The sequence below is a fragment of the Adelges cooleyi genome, unplaced genomic scaffold (genome assembly GCF_023614345.1).
Source record: "Adelges cooleyi isolate 19-005CV unplaced genomic scaffold, UGA_ACOO_1.1 ACOO_flye_CR_arks_rails_tigmint_CR_PRNA_2, whole genome shotgun sequence".
In the NCBI taxonomy this organism is placed as follows: domain Eukaryota; kingdom Metazoa; phylum Arthropoda; class Insecta; order Hemiptera; family Adelgidae; genus Adelges; species Adelges cooleyi.
Window position 1 is genome coordinate 13001574 of NW_026095860.1, and position 22577 is coordinate 13024150.

The 22577-nt window shown below is 31.0% G+C and overlaps 1 protein-coding gene across 2 annotated transcripts in view; it reads left to right on the forward strand.

The window, feature by feature from the left end:
* LOC126833422 (Kv channel-interacting protein 4) overlaps positions 1-21823 on the forward strand; it is a 34914-nt gene extending 13091 nt beyond the window's left edge. For both annotated transcript variants that reach the window (XM_050564755.1, XM_050564756.1), the window contains exons 3-7: positions 14273-14342; positions 15367-15437; positions 17566-17727; positions 19211-19321; positions 20664-21823. In XM_050564755.1, the coding sequence (XP_050420712.1) occupies positions 14273-14342; positions 15367-15437; positions 17566-17727; positions 19211-19321; positions 20664-20714 (465 nt within the window). In that variant the 3' untranslated portion in view covers positions 20715-21823. The remainder of the gene's footprint in view (positions 1-14272; positions 14343-15366; positions 15438-17565; positions 17728-19210; positions 19322-20663) is intronic.
* The last annotated feature ends 754 nt before the right edge of the window (positions 21824-22577 follow it).

Below are 22577 nucleotides of genomic sequence, written 5' to 3' on the forward strand. Positions count from 1 at the left end.
AAACCAAATTAATTAAATCTAGTGTTCGTTAAAATAATTCGGTTTTTAAAAAAATTAAATTTTTAAAAACATCATCTTAATTATGTATTAAATATTAATGATAGGGATTAACCCTTATCAAATCGCGCGCTTTTATTACATTTTTTACTCTGTGCGTCTAACTGAAGGTTAAAATAAATTAGTTTATCAAACAATTGTATTTTATTTTCGAAACACTTTTATATTCTGCATGAGATGACATAAGCTATGGTCGATTCCCAAACACTTTAAATGTTCCCCGAAATTCTCAAGTGATCCCGGGAAATCTCGCTAAGATTTACCCCCGAGAACCGCATATCCTGTGTTGGGGAGATATTTCCTTCGACTTTCCCACCCGCTGTCTTAAAGTCATGAAGATATTTTGCCGTCAGTGTATTACGGGTCGTAAATTATCTGAGTGACCCTTCAAACCGCAATAGTGTCATGGCTGAAGAACGCCTTTGGCCTATAATATTATTAATAACATAATAATACACTATAATGTATACTGGCCTGGACTGTCCCTAATCATAACGAGTTCAATGGCCGCATTGTGGTCGTGGTGATTTTGTAACACGTCCCAATAGTACATCTAAATAGATAGATAGATAGACCATATTGTGGTAGAAACATAGCGGTACATTTTGCGAATAGTTTCGCGATTCGATAGTTTGAGTACACTTGGAAAAAACGCTCTGTCGCCGTCATAAGTAATCAATCTCGTGGTAAACAGCTATTCTTCTTGTGCTGCTCCTGTGTTTCGGTTAAATCCGATTCGCATTCGGTGAAAGTGGAAAAGCTTGTCTATATATTATTACATCACGTCCATAAGCATTTGTTCTTCGGGAAAACGTTAGCGGGAAATTTATATTTACACGATAATTCAACCAAACGGAATCTACGCCACGGCCGAATGCTGCGCTGCAATAAAAATCCGGCCAAATTGTTGAAACTTTTCCCTGACCGATGGCGTCCCCTCGGGCTTACCGATAAAAGTGGGGGTACCAAACCCAAAGGCTGTATCTGTGGCTGTACATAATAATTTTTGTACAACAGCTATTATTATTATTAAATACAATAAACGTGTCGCTTCCGTAGCCCGTAGGCGGAAAAGTAGGTACTGCAATCCAGTCCGGCTCGCCGAACTTGTATATTTTGTGTGAGCTCAAGTAAAATTTAATTATTTTCCCAAAAGTGTCGCGAAAAACTTTTGGCGTAAACCCGAGATCGAGGTGAAGCGTGTAAAAGTGAACAAAAAACATAATCAGCTGTTGACGGTTTGGTTAGTTCATAAAGTTTGTCATTCGATAGGCAAAAAAACGGTATAGTGTATATACTATATACACAGGGTGATCAACTTAATTATCTCGGAAAATAATATTTCATTTCTTTCTTTTAAATTATTGAAATGTTTGTTTAAGCTGTGTGGTTTAGAATTTAACCTCACTGTTCATCTACAATAAAACGTTACTATATCTACAAATAATTGCGTTTTGTCAAATTATAAAGAATGTTTTCCTTAAAAAATTCATTTGTTTCACAGATTTGACAAATATTTACAATTTTTGATAATTAACAGAGTTATCGACCTTAGAAACTGGAATGATAACATAAATATTATATTAACTTTTCAAGTTGAGAGTTATTTTTAAAAAACTTTAAACTGCTAAATGACCAGTTTTGAATCATTACTTTTAAAGTTAATGGAGCTTAGATTTAGATTAGACGAGAGAGAAGAGGTTCAGTGTGGTATTATTTTTATTCGCGTGCATTTATCAACCGCACTTCTCCTACACTTACATTTCAATAATTTAAACTTTTTCAATTTCAAAGGTTCCCTAATGAAAAAAAAAAATTAAAGTATCAACTGAGTTCATTGATTATACGAGAAAAATAAGTGACTTGTGTTAAATTGATCACCCTGTATATTGTATATAAAGGATAATTACTTGATTCCGTTGAATTCGAGGGGAAAAAACTGATATTAAAGTGTATTACGATAAAAGACGGACAGTCCCTAAGTCTATGTATATATTTAATGCCGAGAAAAAGCTGAGGGATTAAAAGTTGATTTTTTTTCTTGCACTTCGCCCTTTTTTTGTTGCCGCCCCCGTAAAGTAACGAACAACATAATGCATCTCTTCATCACAATGGGCTGTATTGTATACCCTTAGCCGGCAGTTTTTGACTCGGCAGTCCTTTAATAATACAATATATTATATTGTATGGCGAATAATAATAATAATAATAATATACTCTTCACTTAATTTACACGAGCCATTCACTATGACGCGGAGGTCGAATGACACTGCGTTGTCGTATGCTTAATCACAATAACGCAATTTCCCAGACTTATTATTTTTTTTTCGATATTTTTTTTCAGCTTTATAACGCGACATAATGGCGACTTAAATAAAAAAAATATTTCCTAGGCTTTTACCGTTGCGTTGTGGACGTTTGTAAAGTGACCGCACTGGGTTCTGTGCGAGTTCGTTTTACTATTATTGAGCCTCTCAACTACTCTTTACAAATTGTTATTCGTAAATCGTAGCCATCTCTATTGTAATATATATATATATAAAACGAAACGCTGAGAACTCGTAGAAACGGCCAGCCACAGACAACGACAGAAAAAAAAAGGATGTATAAAACTAAATGACAAACCATAAAGGCCCATCGGAAAAATAAATTCTCGTTTATTCACCACCCAATCATAATATTGTTGTGAGCAAGTCAGACCCAGAGGCTATTCCGTGATATTTATGACCTTTTGAGAACACTGTAACGCGCGCGACCAGACCAGTAACGTCTTTATATTTTTTCATGGCTGGGAGCGCATAAAAAAAAATTGACCAGATTCAAATTAACGATTGCGTTTTATTAGCCCATATTAATATCATTCGATGCGATCGAGCCGCATTAATAATAATCATTTATTAGCGAATCTAGTAATAATAATAATCGTATAAACTTATCGGAGGCTCGATAAAAAAACTTATGCGATTGCTTGCATACTTGTGTTGTAATTTCTTTGTTAAAATAGTTGTCAAGAACTGATGTCTAAATGACTTCTATACAAATAAATAAATATTTAGGTACTATTGTCAGGCCCCAGACACTGATAACATTAACACGGGGAAGATACATACAAAAAAATATATAGTTAAACAGAATTATTCCACTTGTAGTACATGTACATTTTTGAAAATTCGGCCTTTTTCCTGTACTGATTGTCGCTGAGAGAAATTTAAGAGTCAATGCGCACCGACGACCACTAATTCCTAATGACCTTTGAGTATTAAGGGCAAACTCGGGCGTTAGGTCAGGCCAGTGTCATGACTCGTGAGGCTTGACCCTAAATTTCGTCTACAACAGGAAGGTCTGAGAAGCGATTCGAATTGTTTAATTAAATAGCTTACCAACAGTGTATAAAGTCTACATCTATTCGATCAAATCAAAATTTAATTTAATCGTTCGAAGGGCATTAACTGTAACGGTACAAAGGTTTTCCAATTGTATAATATAATGGGCGCTCCGTTTGCCGGGTAAAAAATCGTCTGCTGAAAAAGAATCGTCATCCCCTCTCATATTGGCAGCGTTGGACATCCAAGGCCTGCTCAGCTACATGATGATGATGATGAATAAATAAATTGTACAAAACATACGGATTTTAGCTATTAAGCTTTTATGCTTTATATATCTCGCAGTCCCTTAGCTGTGTCGACCGCAGCGAAGTGAAGTAGACACATGAAAGACATGCATGGTACAAGTTTATGGCTGAAACTTATCTGAATAACACAAACGTTCCAACAAACAATGTTTGTTTACTGTGTTTTCGTCGAATTTTGTATAAAAAAGAAATTGTAATTTGTATTTGGTCAAACGGATGTTTAATTATTATATTTTAGTTGGTTAGATAGTATTAGCGTTTAAATTACAGTATTTACATAAATAATTTATTCAAATTAAAAATGTTAAATTTAAATAAAAAGAAATACGCATACACATATATGTGTATAAAACAATTCTTTTTATAAATAGTATAAATTATTTAATGTCACCGTTTTACCTTTTTTAAATTTGATTGGTGAAACAAATTTGAACTTTTTTAATGAATTCGTTCGCTAGTGAATCAAAATTTTAAAGTTTCGTTTATTTTTCATTTATTACTTTGGATATTAGTATTGTGGTGAAATGTCATTTGTTAATAGAAGTCTTATGGCAGGCTTTCTTATAATTTATTTGGGTATAAATAAAAAAAAAATGATAGAATAAACATGTTTTATAGTACATATTTTTATTATTCATTAGGGACTATAGTACAGAGGCAAACAATAATTCATGACATCCACATACTTATTTGCAACTTATTTACATTTGAATAAGTCATAAATAGCCAAGAGGGTCTATAAAAAATAACACAATATAACATACATTTTTACAGTTTTCTTTTTAGTATGTTTATAGCTACTCCTTATATAATGTGATGGTAAAATAGCAGTGCGGTCACTGTATTAACTGTATATTCACATTAATTATGTTTAACAAAATATTATTATTTCTGTATACTATTGAATGACAATAATTTGTTCTTTTGGCTTCTGTTTATATCTTTGTAATTTATTTAACATTCTGCGCAAGAGTCCAGATAAAATTAAGGGAAAAAATAATATTTTACACAATAACAAAAAAAAAAATATTTTTCCATAACTAAATATTTATTTTAGAATCGAACAATAAGTTCACACATTCATAAAAAAAAAGTTTAAACCTTAACATTTTTAAATTGCATACCTAAAGATTGCATCTTTAAAGATACAAATAATTTATATATAATTTTTCATAGCCAACCTAAAAAGTACTATTATTTTAATTATTTTTGATATTAAAAAATACCCCTTGACAAGTTAAGGGCTAAAACAAACTTTAAGAACAAATTAAAATTGCATACCTAACCTGACCGGAACTTTATTAGGGCCTTTGTCACATTAACCTATTAATAGTATATTTAATGAATGGTATAGGACCTTTTTCAAACAAAATTTTAAGTGAAAGCTAAAACTATTGTGTACAATTATTAGTACAGTAATAAACATTGTTTACCGTTTGTTAATTTTGTTTAGATAAGACTATCAAAATTGTTGTCAAAAGTCAATTAATTTAGCATTAAACAAAAATATAAAAATTATATTTTAATATTTGCATTAGTAGATCTACGAAAAAGTTTAAACGCTATTTTTCGAATTTGGCGGTACAACCAAAATGTAAACAAACGTCAGCCCGTTCTCGCTAGATTTTTAAGAAAAACAAATTCTTAATATATCATTCTGATAATATTCAATGGTTGTAACTTATAAAATAGTAAAATGGTGCATATCTTTTCTCTGTCGCATCATATATTACTATAAAGCATGTACAGTTGTCAGTTGAACACAAGTATTAAATAAATGATTAGGACATCATATTTCTATACTATATTAAATGACGTATGTTCAATTCGGGTACTGTAATATTACGCCGACAGTTATATTATATTATTATTGTTGATGCCAGAAAAGTATAGTATTATAGCAATAACAAACCCGCGTTGACGTTATGCTCTATGTACTTAAGCTTGTATCTGGTACAAAGCAAATTTTATCTCTTTTAATATACTCAGTTCAGTGAACACTTACCCCCGTCCGGTCACATGGAACCCGCTCGTCCGTTAACTGATATAAAGAAGAACCATTCGTTTTATAGCTGCTGCGAATATGGCCGAATTTTCGTTTGGCTCAGCAGCTTTTAACGGGCTAAATGAGCCTGACCGTTTGTACAAACAAATGAAACATAAATTCAGATTGCGACTTTCGACTTAACCGAACTCGGCGGAAAGTTAATGTTCTTTATCGTCGGTACACAAAACGACGACTTTAGACGTCTGTATTTTATACATTTCGGTTACATCGGTGCTGTATTTATATATACTATAATATGTATTATGTTTTTGCCATTGAAACTTTTGGAAATCACTGTACAGACGACCGACTGTCGAGCGAGCAGTGGCTGTGGCGATAAAATCGAGTGGAAAACGTTTTCCGTTGTTATTGACTAGGAGGGTTAAATGTCGGAATTTCGATTGGGGTCGAAAGGCATCGGCCACTTATCCTTGGGTACTGCCATCGACTTTGATTATGTTTCTTTCTGTTTGTTTTCATCTTCGAACTGTGTCTTTAATCTGGACTCCGCACTGGCTGCTACGAAGTTCGTCAATACTTCTATACTATTAAATATGAGAACCCAACGGATTTTCTATAATGTGCAAACGTTGTTAGGCTCTATTGAGTTCGATAAACCCATAAATGTGTGATGGAAATCCAATTTTAATGTCATAAACCCACCGACCGCGTTGAGGGCTTTACACCTGTATGTCATGTTTATGTAACGCTAGTTGGGGTTTAACTTTTTTTGAACAATTTTAGAGTGAAAACTCCTATTGTCGAACCTGGAGGATGTAATATTTCTGAACTCTGTACTTTGGCGGATTTTCAAAATTACGCGAAGCGACAATGCTATTTAAAAAAGTAGATTTTTGTTCATTAGAAAACCGTTTCAATTTATTACATTACAGCGGTTTTAATAAGGATGTATACTATTTTTTAACAGGTATTATATGATTATTTTTTGCACAAAATTGCTTACAAATTGGAAATCAGCTTACTTACATGAAATACCGTGACAACTTACATATGACATTTGTTGAACAAATATCATGGTTTTGTCGGTTTATTGAAATGTGATAATACATTTTGTAGATGTTTGATAACAACGAGTTATCTAAGATGTTATAAATGGGGGATAACACTAATGGAATAACTACTGTTAAGGATATGGTCCAATTATGTCCAACTATCAATGATTTTTTAGTGGTAGTTTTTTTTTTATCTACCATATGTACAAATTATAGCTTGTGTTAATAATCCTTTAAAAAAAACTGTCATAAACTCCCCTTGACACGAGGTTCGAAACAAAATTGATAAATTACATTTAAAATAAAACGGTATCTCTATATTTTGTAACTGCTGTTATTGGTGGTTCGCAATGGTATTTTACTTTATGAATATCTCATTTTATATGTGATTATTTCATTTCGGGGAGGGGGGAGTAGCGTAAAAAGCTTTTTTTTATGGTGTGGCATTTTAGGGCGAACTGTGTTCTGACAATTATCAAAAGTCGTAGGTTGATTGATCGAAGCAATCGCAATGCTACCGTGACTGTTATACCACCTCTAGGTCTGAATGGAAGCAATAGCTCTTTCCAGTTCTGGTGTATTCAGACAAACGCGATCATTTATCAAACACATTGCCGGTTCCCGTCAAATAACTGTCGGCCTATTTGAACATTAGCGGGGTTGATGGAAATTCAGAGTTGGCAATGCGAAATACGAAAATAAATGCTATTGCTAACATAAACGCCGTTTCTTATTATATTTTCCGGTAGGCGGTAGCCAATGCGTAATAAACCAGTACAAATTATAATGTAGACATAATGCTTTATGCTTTTATTTTATAAACCTTGTTTTTCGGGCAAAATCAAAAAGTCAATAGTGACAACTGATAGTATTGTAATAATAATGTAAAAGTCATTTAATATGAATGCAGAAATACAGGTTGTATTTCTTTTGATAGCGCTCTGGAAAATACTAACAAAGATAAATATTTGGTAATTTTATAATACAGTTCAATAAATTAAACAAAAATTTAAAAAAAAAAAAACAATAAAATATAGTTGTTTTTTGGTGAAAATGTATGTCCTACGTTAAGTGGATCCCCTGTATTATATGAGCATACTCACGAGGAATCTTTATAGATATCTATTTTATAGTTTTAAATTCTATTAACTTATTTATTTAATTAAAGCCAAAAATTGTAGTACATATTATAATAATGTAGAGTTGTATAAATTTAGCGTTTTCACTCATTTTTCGTTAAACACGTTTTTGCTTTTGGACATTTCAGTAATTTTTATTTTTGACAGTGACGCTATCAAGCTGACTGAGAAACATGTATAAAATAGATAAAAACTTTAATGTATTCAATGTTTTTGTTAGCTATAATCTATCACAATCGATTTAATCGCAGCAAACCTAGTTCATTACGTTAATTTTAGTTACTTTAACTTTATCTACAGTATTGTATTTTTAAAATTTACCCGAGTAAAAGTCGTTACCTCCTATGGATATTTAAACCTTTTTTTTTTTTAGAATCCAAAAATCTCGAGTGTCTTCCGGCTCTTTGTAAAGTTTCCAAAGTTTTTGATAAAATATTGAAACTTTGTCGAGCGAAATGTTTAACAAACTTATTAATATTTTATCGTTTAGTCACTGAAAATAGACTTTTAAATGTTTCACATAGTTTTTCATATATTATGTTTGATTTATTAAAGCTATTAAGTAAATATATCATTATCTATTTACATTACGTTCAATACTTATCTTATTTGATTCATTTCGTATTTGTTATGCAATAATTATTTATTTTTGGGTCCATTATTATTAATTATCATATTTGTGTTGTAGGTATATAATACATAAGTAACGGTGTACTTACATATTTAAAACCCACTACGTACCTAAGTAATATGTATACTTGGATAAGGTAGTGGTTTTAAAGATGTCATGTCGTTTGGGGATGTCGAGGATAAAACATCACGCTTAAAGCTTTGATTAATTGAGAGTGCGCTTTTAAGTGATTAGGTGTAATAATATGCATTAATCTCTCGTGTACATATGTGTTATGGGATTTTGAACTTATAAATGTCTACGGTAATAATGATAAAAACATTTTTATGTAATTAATTTAATTTCTAAACTTAATTTCCTTACACATTGTTAAGTCTGAAAAAGACAAAGTGGTTTTCTATTGAGGATCGGTGTTTAATTATAATAATTAACAGGTGTATCTATAAAAAAGGGTAATTTTAAAATTAATTTGTAATTTTTAGTTTATTTCTAGTTACTGTGGACACGTTGATTAATTTGGTATTGGCCTACAGACTACAGTGAACGTGGATAAAGTATGTTATTCGTCCACGGCATTAACCGTTCAGATGAATGAAACAAGAATAACACCCTAAGGGCTTATACAGCTAAATGCTTATTTAATTTAATTTGGTTTTTCGTTAATCTTGTTTTATGGAGGAAACGTTTTCGCCATAGAAACTATAATGATAAATTATAAATTTAGCGTTACGGCTCTAATCCGAAACTTCCGTGTTATGCGTTTATTACGATGAACATTTTGTACTAACCCTTGAACGTTAAATTCAACATGCATAGTACAAGAAACTCGGGCACGCTAACCAAGTTTAGACTCTGGTGTAAAATATTAGTGCTCAAACACGTTAGAGGAAGGGCAGAATTTCAGACAAAACTTTATGTACAAACAAAATCCTGAAGTATGGCTATTTGACATAATAGAATCCTTTTGGCCTCACTTAAAAGCTAACTTAAAAATATGATATACCTACCTGAGTTTTTTTTGCTATAACTCGCCCAAAGTGTAACAACGGTAAGCGTAAACAAAAATATACTTATACAATACGTTTCTTTTACATTGAATACAGTTATGACCTTTTTTAAAAATTGTGTGTAGGCTGTACTTGAAGTACATACAATAGGAGCTGTCATGACCACAAATGATGCGTGTGTGACTACTTTAACTTATTCAAAACAATGAAAAATTCACAACCGAATTAACTTGATTGATTAGGTTAAAATAGCTGCTTGGTCATTTATTATACAAAATTGCCTTTACACACTAATACTTTTACTAATATTATTAGTTGAGCAAATTAAATAAATAAAATATTAATGATAGGAGTTGTTAACGTACAGCATATAAAACAACTGTTTTGTTAATTTAATTCAATTTTTTTCATCTAAACATAAATAATCTATTTTATCCGCTAATGAAATTCATTATTTTGTTAGAAAATTGTAATGTAATATTTCATTAAATAATAATTTTTTGTACCTTTGTGGTTACAAAAATAAGTTTTCATTACGAGAAAATAAAACTGCTTACCAAGATTTGTGTGTAGAATATAAATTAAACTAAGCATTTTCCCTACTTGGAAGTAAACTGAATATTGATCTTTTGCCCCAGCCTCTAGAAAATGAATGAATAATGCTACTATCGCCTGTAGGGTATATCATTGAGTTACACTTGTCTTTGTAGCAATACAACTCGACATTATGACTTTAATTGTCATAAGTTCAATTTAGTTATGAATATTACTTTTTTCCAGTACGTCTAAACGTGAGTAATGTCTTATTAATTATATATGTACATATGAGTAAGAGATTAGACTAACTAGTTACTAGTACATTATCAAACACTTGAAAACCTATAGTTATAACATATTTTGTGATCAATTTAACGTAAGCATTTTTAAAAAAAAATATTTCTGTTATTTTTTAAATTGCTTTTTAATAATATAATTTTTTCAATCGATCAGTAAAATTGTTCAACAGACTCACAACCTAAAAAGTTAGTAATGCGGGTACTATTTAAAAACAAATTTAAGAAATCTGCAGTAGTAATTTTCTATTGAGGATATTTTTTGTTTTTAATTATCCGATCATCTATATTTCTATTTATTTGAAACTGATTTCCAGTTATAATATTCCTAAAGCCCTGCAACCTCTTCGACAACACGATCTATCGCCACGATGTCCCGATCCCACTTTAATAGCTTCCCTCCCCCATTATTTTTAGTTTTAAAATAGTGTTTTTTTCTGTAATAAGTATGGAAATTAGATGTTTAAAGACGTGCTTTACAGGGAATCATAAAAATTCTTACCAAAAGTCTTCCAAATTTTTTAATTTATTTAAATTTTGTTTTTAAACAATATATGTTTTTTTTTTTTTTTTTTAAAATCGTCTTATTACACTTATTTGTGAAGCAACAAATTGTGTGGTTACCTGTGATAAAAATAAACGTATTATCATTGTATTATATACCCTACCCGTGGTCACCGGTAAAGTTTCGGCACCGCAATTCATTCACCCCTAGCCGCTGTGGTGGAGGCAACCATGGGGTGGAGTCGGTAGTATGCTCTCAGCCGGCTTCGTCGCTGCCGGTCCTCTAGCGCGCGCGTAACAATCGATGAGTTCCGGTGACGTCACGGTTTCGGGTAGTTTTTTTTTAACGGCGGGGGAGCCGCCGCGTTGAAGGGGAGGACCGTAGTCGGCGGGTAGTTATGACATCATATCCTCGCGGCGTACTCCGCGTACAAAATATAATATAGGTAGGTAACGTTATACTGATTTTATATATATATATATATAAATATTACGACGGTGTCTCTCACTTTGCTCTCACCCCGTCCGGTAATCAGACGGCGGCGGTGGTCCGGGCAGCGCCGGCTGGCCAATTGAACCCGACACCAAAGTCCCAACGTGTACTTTCCCTCTCGTCTAGTGCGCACGTTTCTGTTAGTGTGTGTGTATAGATATATGTGCAGCCCGTGTTGTACGCGCATCACAACAGCAGCTATTCAGACGCTTTGCACGCTGCTCGTTTGGCGGCGGCGGCGACGACGACGGCGGCGGCACCTGTGGGAAATGAAAAACAGAAAACCCCCGGCCGGCGTGGTAGAGGCAAGAATGAAAAACGTTTTAAAGTGCGTACAGCATCCACTCTGTACTGGATACTGTCGCGTGAAGATTGTGTTTACGTATTAAATTTCTCTTAAACATTATGAAAAACAAACCGACAAAACCGCTGCTTTACCGATTTTGCAAACGATACGTGCATAGCAAAGAAACCCACCCCCCGCTGCTAAAATAATTGGCACAATATAACTTTCTCAAAACCGAAGAATTTGAATGCAACCATTGCAAATTAAAAATTTTTGCGACAAAAATGTTTTGAAAATCTCTTGACCGGGTAAAAAGGTACGAGGTAAGTACGACTGATAACAGAAAAAATAGTCATGATATCTATCGTTTCTGAGCTAGAAAGCCAAAATTTGTATCACATTCCGTCGAATAAACTGCGCAAAGCTTACACAACTAGGTTCGGGAGAAAAATATCCCATGAATTTAGCCAACTTTAAAATAGTTACCTATCTAAACTTAATGTTATGCAAGGCCAATTATTAAGTGTTTGATAGTCACAGATACAAGCACCTTTTTGTAAATGCAACACCAATGTTTAGTTACCTTTGAAGAATAATACTAATACTGTTCATTAGCTGATAATAATTATTAAATATTACTAATTGTTATAACGAAATAAAATAATATTAACGATAGTTCATAAATTGAAATACATTTTAATAATAGTTTGAAAATCTAGCGACAGGCTTTTACTTTGGGAAATCTCGTGTTTACCCTTTACAATATAAAGTCTTAAATCACTCGACGTCATGAAAACATGTTTTATGTGTCTCTATAATTTTTTTTTTCTTGAGAAACATACATGGGATGGCGGTAATGTTTCTTCTGATTTACTGACTATATGCGTGTGCGATGGTGTAAAGTGTGATAAAATATTGCGATACAGTCTGCAATATGTCTAATAATGTGCCGAGATTAAATGCGTTGTAATAATGTAATATAATGGCTCTAAAAAAAATTTTAATTCAAAGTATGTTTTGTACGTTAAACATAATCAAACTGTACAGCTGGTGACACGCGTATAGTGTTATCAATTAGCCAAATTTAAAACATAAAATATGTTATAATTTAGATCTTTGCTGATATGACCTTTTTTCGGGTTATTTGAATATTACAGAGGAGTAAGCCTATCCACACCCCATCTGATTCCCGTCGGACCTAGGACTTGAATAATCGTATGAATCTTAAGGGTCAAAATAATAATCTAAAAATTCCAATTACTTTTATGAAGTAAAGTAATTGTCGTTGTCGGTAGTCAGTAGTTGTCGTTGGAATACACTCATATTGCATATATTTTTTTCTTTTCTCGGCTACAAAATTATCAGAACGTTTATTATTTTAAATCCATGTTATATTTTTTGATTCGAGAGTACTGAAATGAAGTTTTGATGATACTTGTAGCGTGGGGCGTAGGCTCTTTAAACGTCTGGATGTGGACATTTCGAAAAGCAACCAGGGAATCTCATTAGCAGCGCTATACTAAAGCAGCAGCTGTCATCAGAAGAACACAACTTGATAAGTAGTGGTAAGACGACATGTAATTTGTATTCGAAAGATCCATCGTTTCGCGCCTCAGTCTCTATTACGATTGCTGTTGATAATATTAATAGAGTCTTAGCTAAGTTTTGAAGAACGTCGTGACGTTAAGGATTTATATTAAAATAATATCCTATTAATGCATTTATTGTATAATATTATTCAGCGTTTTTAACATTGCAAATAAAATGCGTGCCCTTCTTAATTCAAATAAAACCGAAGGAGTTTCAACAGTTTGCTAACATTTTTAAAACTCCAGCTTAATATTTTCCTTTCTGTCATCGCAATTCATTAAAAAAAAAGCGTAGATAATTTACAAATAACTATTTAAGTATTAATTATTATTAACGCGATGGACGATGATGTATACAAAAGAATAAAAACATTATTAAACTTTTTCTTTTATTTGTAAATATAATTTGATTTTAAATGCACAAGTTTTTCAAAGTAACTGTCGTATTAAGCTATGACCACTTAACTGTCATCACAACTGTTGTCACTTATTATGTATTAATTTTGGGATAGAAGTGTAGAACAGCTGTTTATAACGAAATAAGAAATAATGTGTACAATACACAACAAACAGTTAGTTAAAAACTAAATGTTTCAATTAATTTTAAAACAAAATTTGTTTTTAAGTACATTGCCAATGTTGAATAGTTAGGTGCAAGTTCGTTCTGTCTTGTATTTAGTTCTACATCTAATGTAGTACAATAGGTTATTGAACAAATATACAAAAAAAAAACAAATATGGTATAAAACTAATGAAAACTGGAAGAATATTCATTTGTTCTGTTTTTTTATTATAAAAAAATCTTATAAACTTCACATATGCTCTGTTAATTTATAGGATTTCCCATGTTGTTATTGCGTCAGTTTGTTACATGTTGTTATACTTATAGGCATTGTTCATTATTATTTCTGTAAGTTTAACATGAATATTACCACCATACTGATCATGTTACATAATCGTATTAATGTAAAAATCGAAACGTTATTTTGTTTTAACCTGTGAACAATTTATTGTATTTAATATAAGTTTATTATTGTTGCAGAAATGTCCGGAAGGAGTTGTACACGAAGACCTATTCAAAGATATCTACTCCAAGTTTTTTCCTCACGGAAGTAAGTATAGTGAACAATCAAAGTATAAAGTGTAGTTTATTTTTTATTTTTGTTGTACACCATCTTATAGTTGTCGACAGGTACTTTGATATATATTACATTATGTTAGAAAAACGGAGAACGTAACTACGTTTAATTTAACCATAAAATAATTACAGTGTTTGTAAACATAAGTAACCATTATACTGCATTGGAGTGTGTTTTAAACTTTAAGTTTTAATACAGTTAATTTCGAAGTAACTTTACTATGCAATACTACTATGTATTTTTATATACTAAGTCCAGTTAGCAAAATATTAAATTATTTTAAAAATATTTCAAAAACAGTTTTCGATATTATTATAAATTTATTTTTTTCTTTTCTTCTCCTTCGCCTCTACCCCAACTATTTGGGGTCGTCCAACCTTTGACCCAAACCTTAACTCGACACGATCTCCCTTTTCATCTCCGCATACGCCAGCTGTCCTCATATCATTCTCAAACGCATTTAACCACCTTTTTTCTGTATTCCTCTTATCCTCTTTCTTTCTACGTTTATTTAATGTCATTCCGATTCTTCTCTTCTCATAACATGGCCAAATCATCGCTCAGTATGTTTTCTCTCCTTTTGTCCACTGTCGAAGCTACGCTTATGAGATGTCTTGTGCAATCGTTCTTACCCTATATTGTCACCCCACTTAACCACATAAACAAGTATTCTCAACTCCACTGCACTCATTCTTTTGACCTTTCAGCAGTATTGTAGTACCAATATAAAAACATATGAAATAAGCAATTTTTTTCAAAATGTTCAGTCAATAACATTGTTTGTAGTATACTTAAAATTTGATACAATTTCCAGTTAAATGTACGTTTTTTTTTAAACAAATAGAAAAAAGGCCTTTTTAAAACTCTTTAATATAAATCCGGTATAATGTCCTATAAACAAAAAAAGAAATCACATCAAAGTTCTGCATAACAACGTACAAGTACTTTTAGCAACAGTTAACATACAATTGTTTTAAAAATGTATTTTTATTTTTAGATTCGAATTTATATGCTCAGTTTGTGTTTAAAGCATTCGATGTCAAATGCAACGGCGCTATTAGTTTTAAGGTGAGTTCTATAATTTAATTAAGCATATTCCACACGCTATGTACATAATATTATTATGGGTATACACGACTTTTTAGATTGTATAAACTTGTGTTGCTTCTGTGAAATAATCGTATAGGCTTTTAGTTTGAAAACCTTTCAATCATATTTGTATTAATTCTTAATTGAAAAAAAGTTTTTAAACAGTAAATTTTAAAAGTTATATGACAACCTAATGCATTATTTTATTTACTTATCAAAAACAGTATGATTTAATGCAAATAATAATAATCAATGGCCGAAACTAGGTTTTAATAAATGTTATTGTGTTATTAGAGTTTAAGGGTATGAATATTATGTTATTTTTTTATACATGTGTATACTACTTAATGTCGCTTCTTTTCACAACTTTAAATGTTGAGAAAGTATTTATTTATATCTGCTTATATTGCAATCATTGTTTTCGTTCAATTACAATTGTTGAACATATTGTATATCATTAGGTATATACATTCCCAAATGTACCATGACACTAAAAATAATTAAAATTAAATAATTATTATTTCAGATATTGTAGTTCTCAACTTTTAATTTTTCGGATCGTTTTTAGTTAGAAATTTAGCCAATACATTTTTTTTTTTGTAATTTAGGTGGACACAATGGATATGTTGACAGTTGGTTACTATAACGCTTACAGGTTAAAGTTACCAGCGCATGAAACTGTATACGATATTACTTTAAATTATAATAGTTTATATTTAATGTTACACACGCGTGATTTTTGCATGCAGAAACATTGCGTGCAACTGAAATAGTAAAATAGGAACTCTTTAAAGTGTATAATAATGTATTTAACGGAAGCCATTTTATACGTTTAGGGTATAGATGAGTTAAATAGATGTATGTAAGTACACGCAACTATATCCATTGTCCATCAAAGCATTAGACTCTAATGAAATAATTTAAAATAAAATGTTTTCCAAAATACAGTCGTTAGCAAAAAAATATGAACCCGGTATCTTAAAATGCCCACGGAAACAGTCATACAAGAACTTGCGTGGAAGGTGTGTCTAATATATTTAGATAACGTCGGACCCAACGGGCTGTGTCGTAGTTGGTCAAAGTCAGACAGTCAATTAGTTATTGTGCTAATTATGCATAGTGTATTATTTATTATTGTTAATTTGGTAACAATGGTTTTCTTTTTTTATTGTACCACTGGTTACTGGTTTGTTAATAGTATTTCAAAGTAAAGTTTATTTTTTATTGTTTACATCGAGCAAACGATAAATTATACATTTTTTTTTATGGAGACAGTTACTATTAAACCCGTTAAAAACTTTTTACCATTTATATTATTTTGTAGGGCTTTGACATCCAAGTATTTTCGAATGTGATTATGAGATCAGATACACAACTGTCGGACGCCCTTAGATCATTTTTTTCTTTAGGCTTTTGCTGCGTGTTCCGAATGTGTTTGGAGGCGCCATTAATATTTCCTTTAAAATATGTATATTGCATAAACTACATTGCTGTTGTAAGTTTAAACCATTATGGGAAACCGTCCCTGCTCCTTTTGGCGTGGCGTCGTCGTCGACGTTTGAAAGCTTTGAAATTATCGATTGCCTTAGTGGAAAGATGATGAGTTATTAAATTTCGCGGTGTAAGACCTTGCGGATACTGAAACTATACTTTGATAATCCAATTGCCTAATTGAAACGATAAGTAAAAGAGAGGGATTATACAACTTAGGTATATACAGCGAGTGCTGAGTGGGGACAGGCGGGACGCAGTGTAATTCAAATTTTGTAAATCCTTCTTCCTCTTAGTGAATTTTCTAAAAAGAAATGTTTAAACAGAATTACTTATTCCCTAATAAGTGTACAGAGAGAAAATTAAGTAAATTCGGACGAATTGAAAGAGCCAACATAGAAATTAGAGGTGTTGTTATAAATAAAGTAAGAGGAGTGAAGAGTTAAATGAAGTAGAAGTCAGTTGCATTATGATTCAATCCTTAGGCATTCTCGGCAGTATTTTGCCTTGTTGTATCTATTATTGTGCACATTTTACTATGCTACTGGTCTGAATATGTGTCCCAAATCGTTTACAATAGTATGACTGTAGACATTTAACCAGATTGTTTCTTCAGGACATGCTGATGACACTGTCCATATTGCTCCGTGGATCCATTTACGAGAAACTCCGGTGGACTTTCAAACTGTACGACTTGAACGGCGATGGATGCATAACCAGATCTGAGCTCGGTCAAATAGTGTTAGCCATACACGAACTCATGGGCAAGAGACCGCAAGTATGTGTCACAATATTTGACATTCATTATACTATCATTCTTCGTATAGGACTCTCAATCATTTCCCCATTAACCCTCCGTTAGTCACCTGATTTTCGGTCGTACTTGAATAAAGTGTGAATAGAGTACATTTCTTACCTGAGTCATAGCGTTGACACATTGCGACTGATGCAAACTATGTTAAAAAAGTGATTTCGTATTTCGTAAGAGCCACGTCATTGACCCCGAAAAGATTACGACCTTGAGTTAAACAAAACAAAACTTGTAGATTTAAATTATAACTTAGTAATACATAAATTGGGTTATATCTTATTGGGGCTTCAAAAAAATTGCACCAAAATCTCTATCCATTTGTCTTTGAAAAGACTAAGTGTGTTAAATGGTTTAATTAATTACAACCAGACAGCAGAAAAAAAAATGTATACTAAAAAAATATCGTGAAAATATATTCTGACTATAAACAGTTTAAAACATTTTAACAATAGGTTTTACGTTATTTAAAAAGTATTTTTTTTATGTAGGCAACACAATGTTTTATAGTAGGTATAATAAACAAAAAAAATTAAAAAATGTCTATAAAAGTTAATTCAATTACAATAGCAAAAAAAACGTTGACCTTTTTTTTAAATTTTGAGCATTTTAATGGATAATTTCCGCAAATGATCTTAAAACTTTTGTGGTTGGGTGTTTATGTAAAAAATACTTTTCGGCTTTTTTTTTAATGTCGATCATAAATTAAAGTACTTGAAGAATGCACAGTATTTTATTATTATTTATTTACTCAAGAGGAATATAAATGAGCACAGGTCTTGTGGGGAATTGTACATATACTAAGTTTTACTTTTCGGTTAGAATGATACTTTTTATTTTTAAAGTTGCACAATTTATATTGTAAAGATGAATTATTTTAAAAATTGTATGAAATAATTATTCGTATTCAAAGTCTGCTGTTCGGATTAACATAATGTTTGAAATTGATTTAAATTTACTTCAAAGTATTATTATCTTATGTACTTTTCACAAAGCTTTGTTAAAAATTATTCGTTTTCGATTTCAGCTAAAATATTAATATTGAAATGTATTAAATTAAAATAATAATTATAAGTCGTATCCCTTGGTTTTAAATTGCTTATTTCAGATTTGGGTTTTAGTGAGAATAATTGCAGAGCGACTGTAGTCTAAATGTAATTAAACTTTTTTTATGAAAATAAAATATTTCATTAAAACGACTTTGTTTCCTTTAAGTGTTTTCTTAATCAAATTAATAAATCGTTAAAGTATTCTAAAATTACATTCCATGTTTTAATCACATTTTTAAAAACAATAAACTTAAGTATGTTTTTTTTTGCTTTGGACGCTGTAAAGGTATTGGTTTGTTTTACAGTTTTCATTAGTATTTAGCAGCGTAGAAACCAATAGGTATTTCAAATGCTTTAACTAAAAACCAAACTAATGCACAATTTATTATTTCTTTTTAACGCAGGGTCGCAACAATAGCAAAACAAAAGATCAAACCGACATTGTATTCCAAAAACTCGATATCAATCAAGATGGCGTGATCACGTTCGAAGAATTTATCGAATCTTGTTTAAAGGTTAAAGTTAAATACTTTTGTAAAATCTGTAATTCTTTTCAAAAGCTCTAGAGTTTGAAGTCTCTGAGGAAATCTTTCAAAGTACACAGAGATTAAAATTCTAAAGTTTTTACTCTGAATTGACGGTAGTATCTACTTTGACGTTATTCACAAAATAATGCTTCACTGTGGTATTAGTGACTTTTATTTTTTAAGTAAATACATAGTGAACTGGTAAAGTTAAGTTTTATCCATTATAGTAAACAGCAATGATATATTTTAATAATACATTTCACTTAAAGACAGAACATTTGTTTACAGAAAATATACTTAAAAAAAAAATATACTGTGCAATGATTTTTTCTAAAATATTTCTAATGTATTATTTATTAAATAATTTGAGTTTTGATAAATTCAAAACCAGCTATAAACTCAATTTTTTGGTATTATTTGTATTTTGTATACAGGGTGATTTTTTTATCATGAACCACTCAATATCTCATAGGGTTTAATAAGAAATTAATTTTTTTTTTCATATTGTTTTTATACAATGATCTCAATTTTCCACAATTTATTTTTTTTACCCCCCTCCCAACTTAGTTTTTTTGATAGTAACTTTTGAAACTTAAATGGTAACGTATATATTTTATTAACTTTTTAAATTGAGAATAATGTACTAAAAATTTTGACAGGTCGATACCAGTTTCGGATAACTATTTTTAAAGTTATAAGAGTTTTAAAGTTAGAATGAGAGGGGAAGTGCGGTTGGGAAATGCGCGCAGAGAAAAATTATACTACACTCCACCTTTCCTCCTGCCCTTAATTTGAAACTTCAATAACTCAGGTTAGGTTAGGTAACTTAGTATTGAAGTCCCTGTTTTTTTGTGAAATAATATTACAATTCAAATAAAATTATACTCAATATGCTGTTTGATACATGACATTCAAAGACGTGATATTTCAAAAATTCCTGATATAAAACTGAATTCAATTCTTGAAAACTTTTGCTTTTAAAGAAACAGGAACCGGTATTTGTTTAAGGACAAAAGAAAGGCAATATTTGAAAAACATACGTAGAAGCCGTTTTAAACACGTCGACATCCAGTTAGGCATGTTATATTTAAAAAATATATATATATTTTCATAAGTGTTAAGGCGAATGTTTGATTATATTTTATAGAACTCCATTTTAGAATCATCTACAGAAGATTAATTTGTTATTAAATAAAAACATTTTGATCTTGGGGCATGCGATTTAAGTTAAACTTTAGATAGAGGGCGTTGTCGTTCTGCGTTTTGATATTATTAACATAAATAATAATATGTATTTTCCCAATAAAACCCACCATTTTGTTTACCACAGGACGAGGCGATCACTAATTCATTGCAAGTGTTCGACTCGCGTTCGCTATGATTATCGCTATCCTCCGTCGATTCCGTGGAAATATCACTCCTGTCGTGTGACCAGTCCGAACAGGAACAGGAACAGGGACAGGAGGAACAGGCGGCGGAGGATCGATACGGCCGAACGCTGTCGGCGAGCAACCAGCGACAGTCTTCCCAAAACTACTCGTTTTTCGATATTTAATATTGTAAAAAAAAAACACAACATTTATATAAGTACTTAATCGTGTAGATTTGTGTAACCGTTTACAGTTTGGGCTTTAAAAACTATTTTTTTTTAGGTTTTAAGTACGTTATATAGTAATAAATCGTTAGCAATTGTCGTTGGAGTGCTCATATTGTGTATTATGTATATTATTACTATTATTATTATTATTATTATTATTATTATTATGTAATACTTTGGCGCCATTTAATCGTTCGGTCCGTCCTATACAAACATTGTTACCGTACAAAACTAAACGCTAATACCATTTAATTAACATTCATACAACCGCCTATATATATATATATAGAGTTAAATAGTAACAAATAATAACATTAATGACACGCTAGCGGTTTAAGTCGTTGTAAAATAGGTTTTTTTTTTTTGCGAACACAATCGATATACATATAAATATAATATATTATAATTATTTATATGCAATAATCATATTAGGTATCAAACGCGTTTTTATAACAATATACTATGTATTTTTAAGTGTATTAACATTACCCTCAGCCTAATTTTCAGACCTTAACTTTTAGAATTTGGTTAAAGAAAACTTTACCTTGTTGGAGTTATGTGGTTATTCTCATGGTATTTTTTTGGGGCTATTGTCGATATCAAGATGAGGTATGGGAGAAATAGGGCTATAGCCATTTTGGCCTTCCAAACTACCGACCATATGCGATTACACTGATCTATAACACTTAAAAGTAACTAACAATATAGGTAATATATTACCTTTGTATTATTGCCCAAACAGCAATAATACAAAATTTAAAAAATATTTTACTGAGTAATTTGATAATTGTCACAATTTATCTAAAATAGTTGCATCTCATACAAAAAATATGTTCAACTAATTTCGAAATATCCTCAAATATGATTTCAGTATTTTTGAATATGATATAATACTATATTAACATGACATTTAATGTTTCAAAAATTGTGTTTACAAAAAAAGTCTTTAAAGTATTGGAATTACTTTTTAAAACACATTTCATACAAAATTAATGTTTAATTTAATTTAATAGTTCTAATATGAATGAAATGTTTCCAAGTTAACACCTCTTACGCTATAGAACGATTATCGTTATTTTTTTTTCAGGGCTTTTTCCTTTAGTATATTTTATTTAAGAATTTAACCCCACGCAAACGTATCCGCCCACAAACTTACAAGTGTAAAATAAAAATTCATTTTCAGTGATTTTTGTATTCATTTTACTACATTATAATATAAGCAAGTAGGTATAAGCCGGTCTAACGTTTAGTTTTTAATTTTGATTATGCTACGCTGCGAGTTAAAATATTTATCAAATTTCAATAATAATCAAATACAATAATTATACTTACACATTGCCAAAGAACTAAAGCTGTTGTTTATGGATAGTTACAAGACTTGTAGCGCGATCGACCGGATAACCGTACAATCATTTTGGGTTTCGCTTGTAAACCAACAAATGCCGCTTTCCAACGAGTCGGTTTAGGTTATGTTGACTTATTAAACGCGCTTGATGATATTGTTAGTACTTCATTTTATTAAATAGATATTTATTTATGTATATTGTAATAGTTAAATGATTCGTGTAATGTCAGTTACATTGTAAAAACGGGTTCGGCGTAAATTGCACGTTGTTAAAAAGCAAATAATGTTTTTATTATATTAGT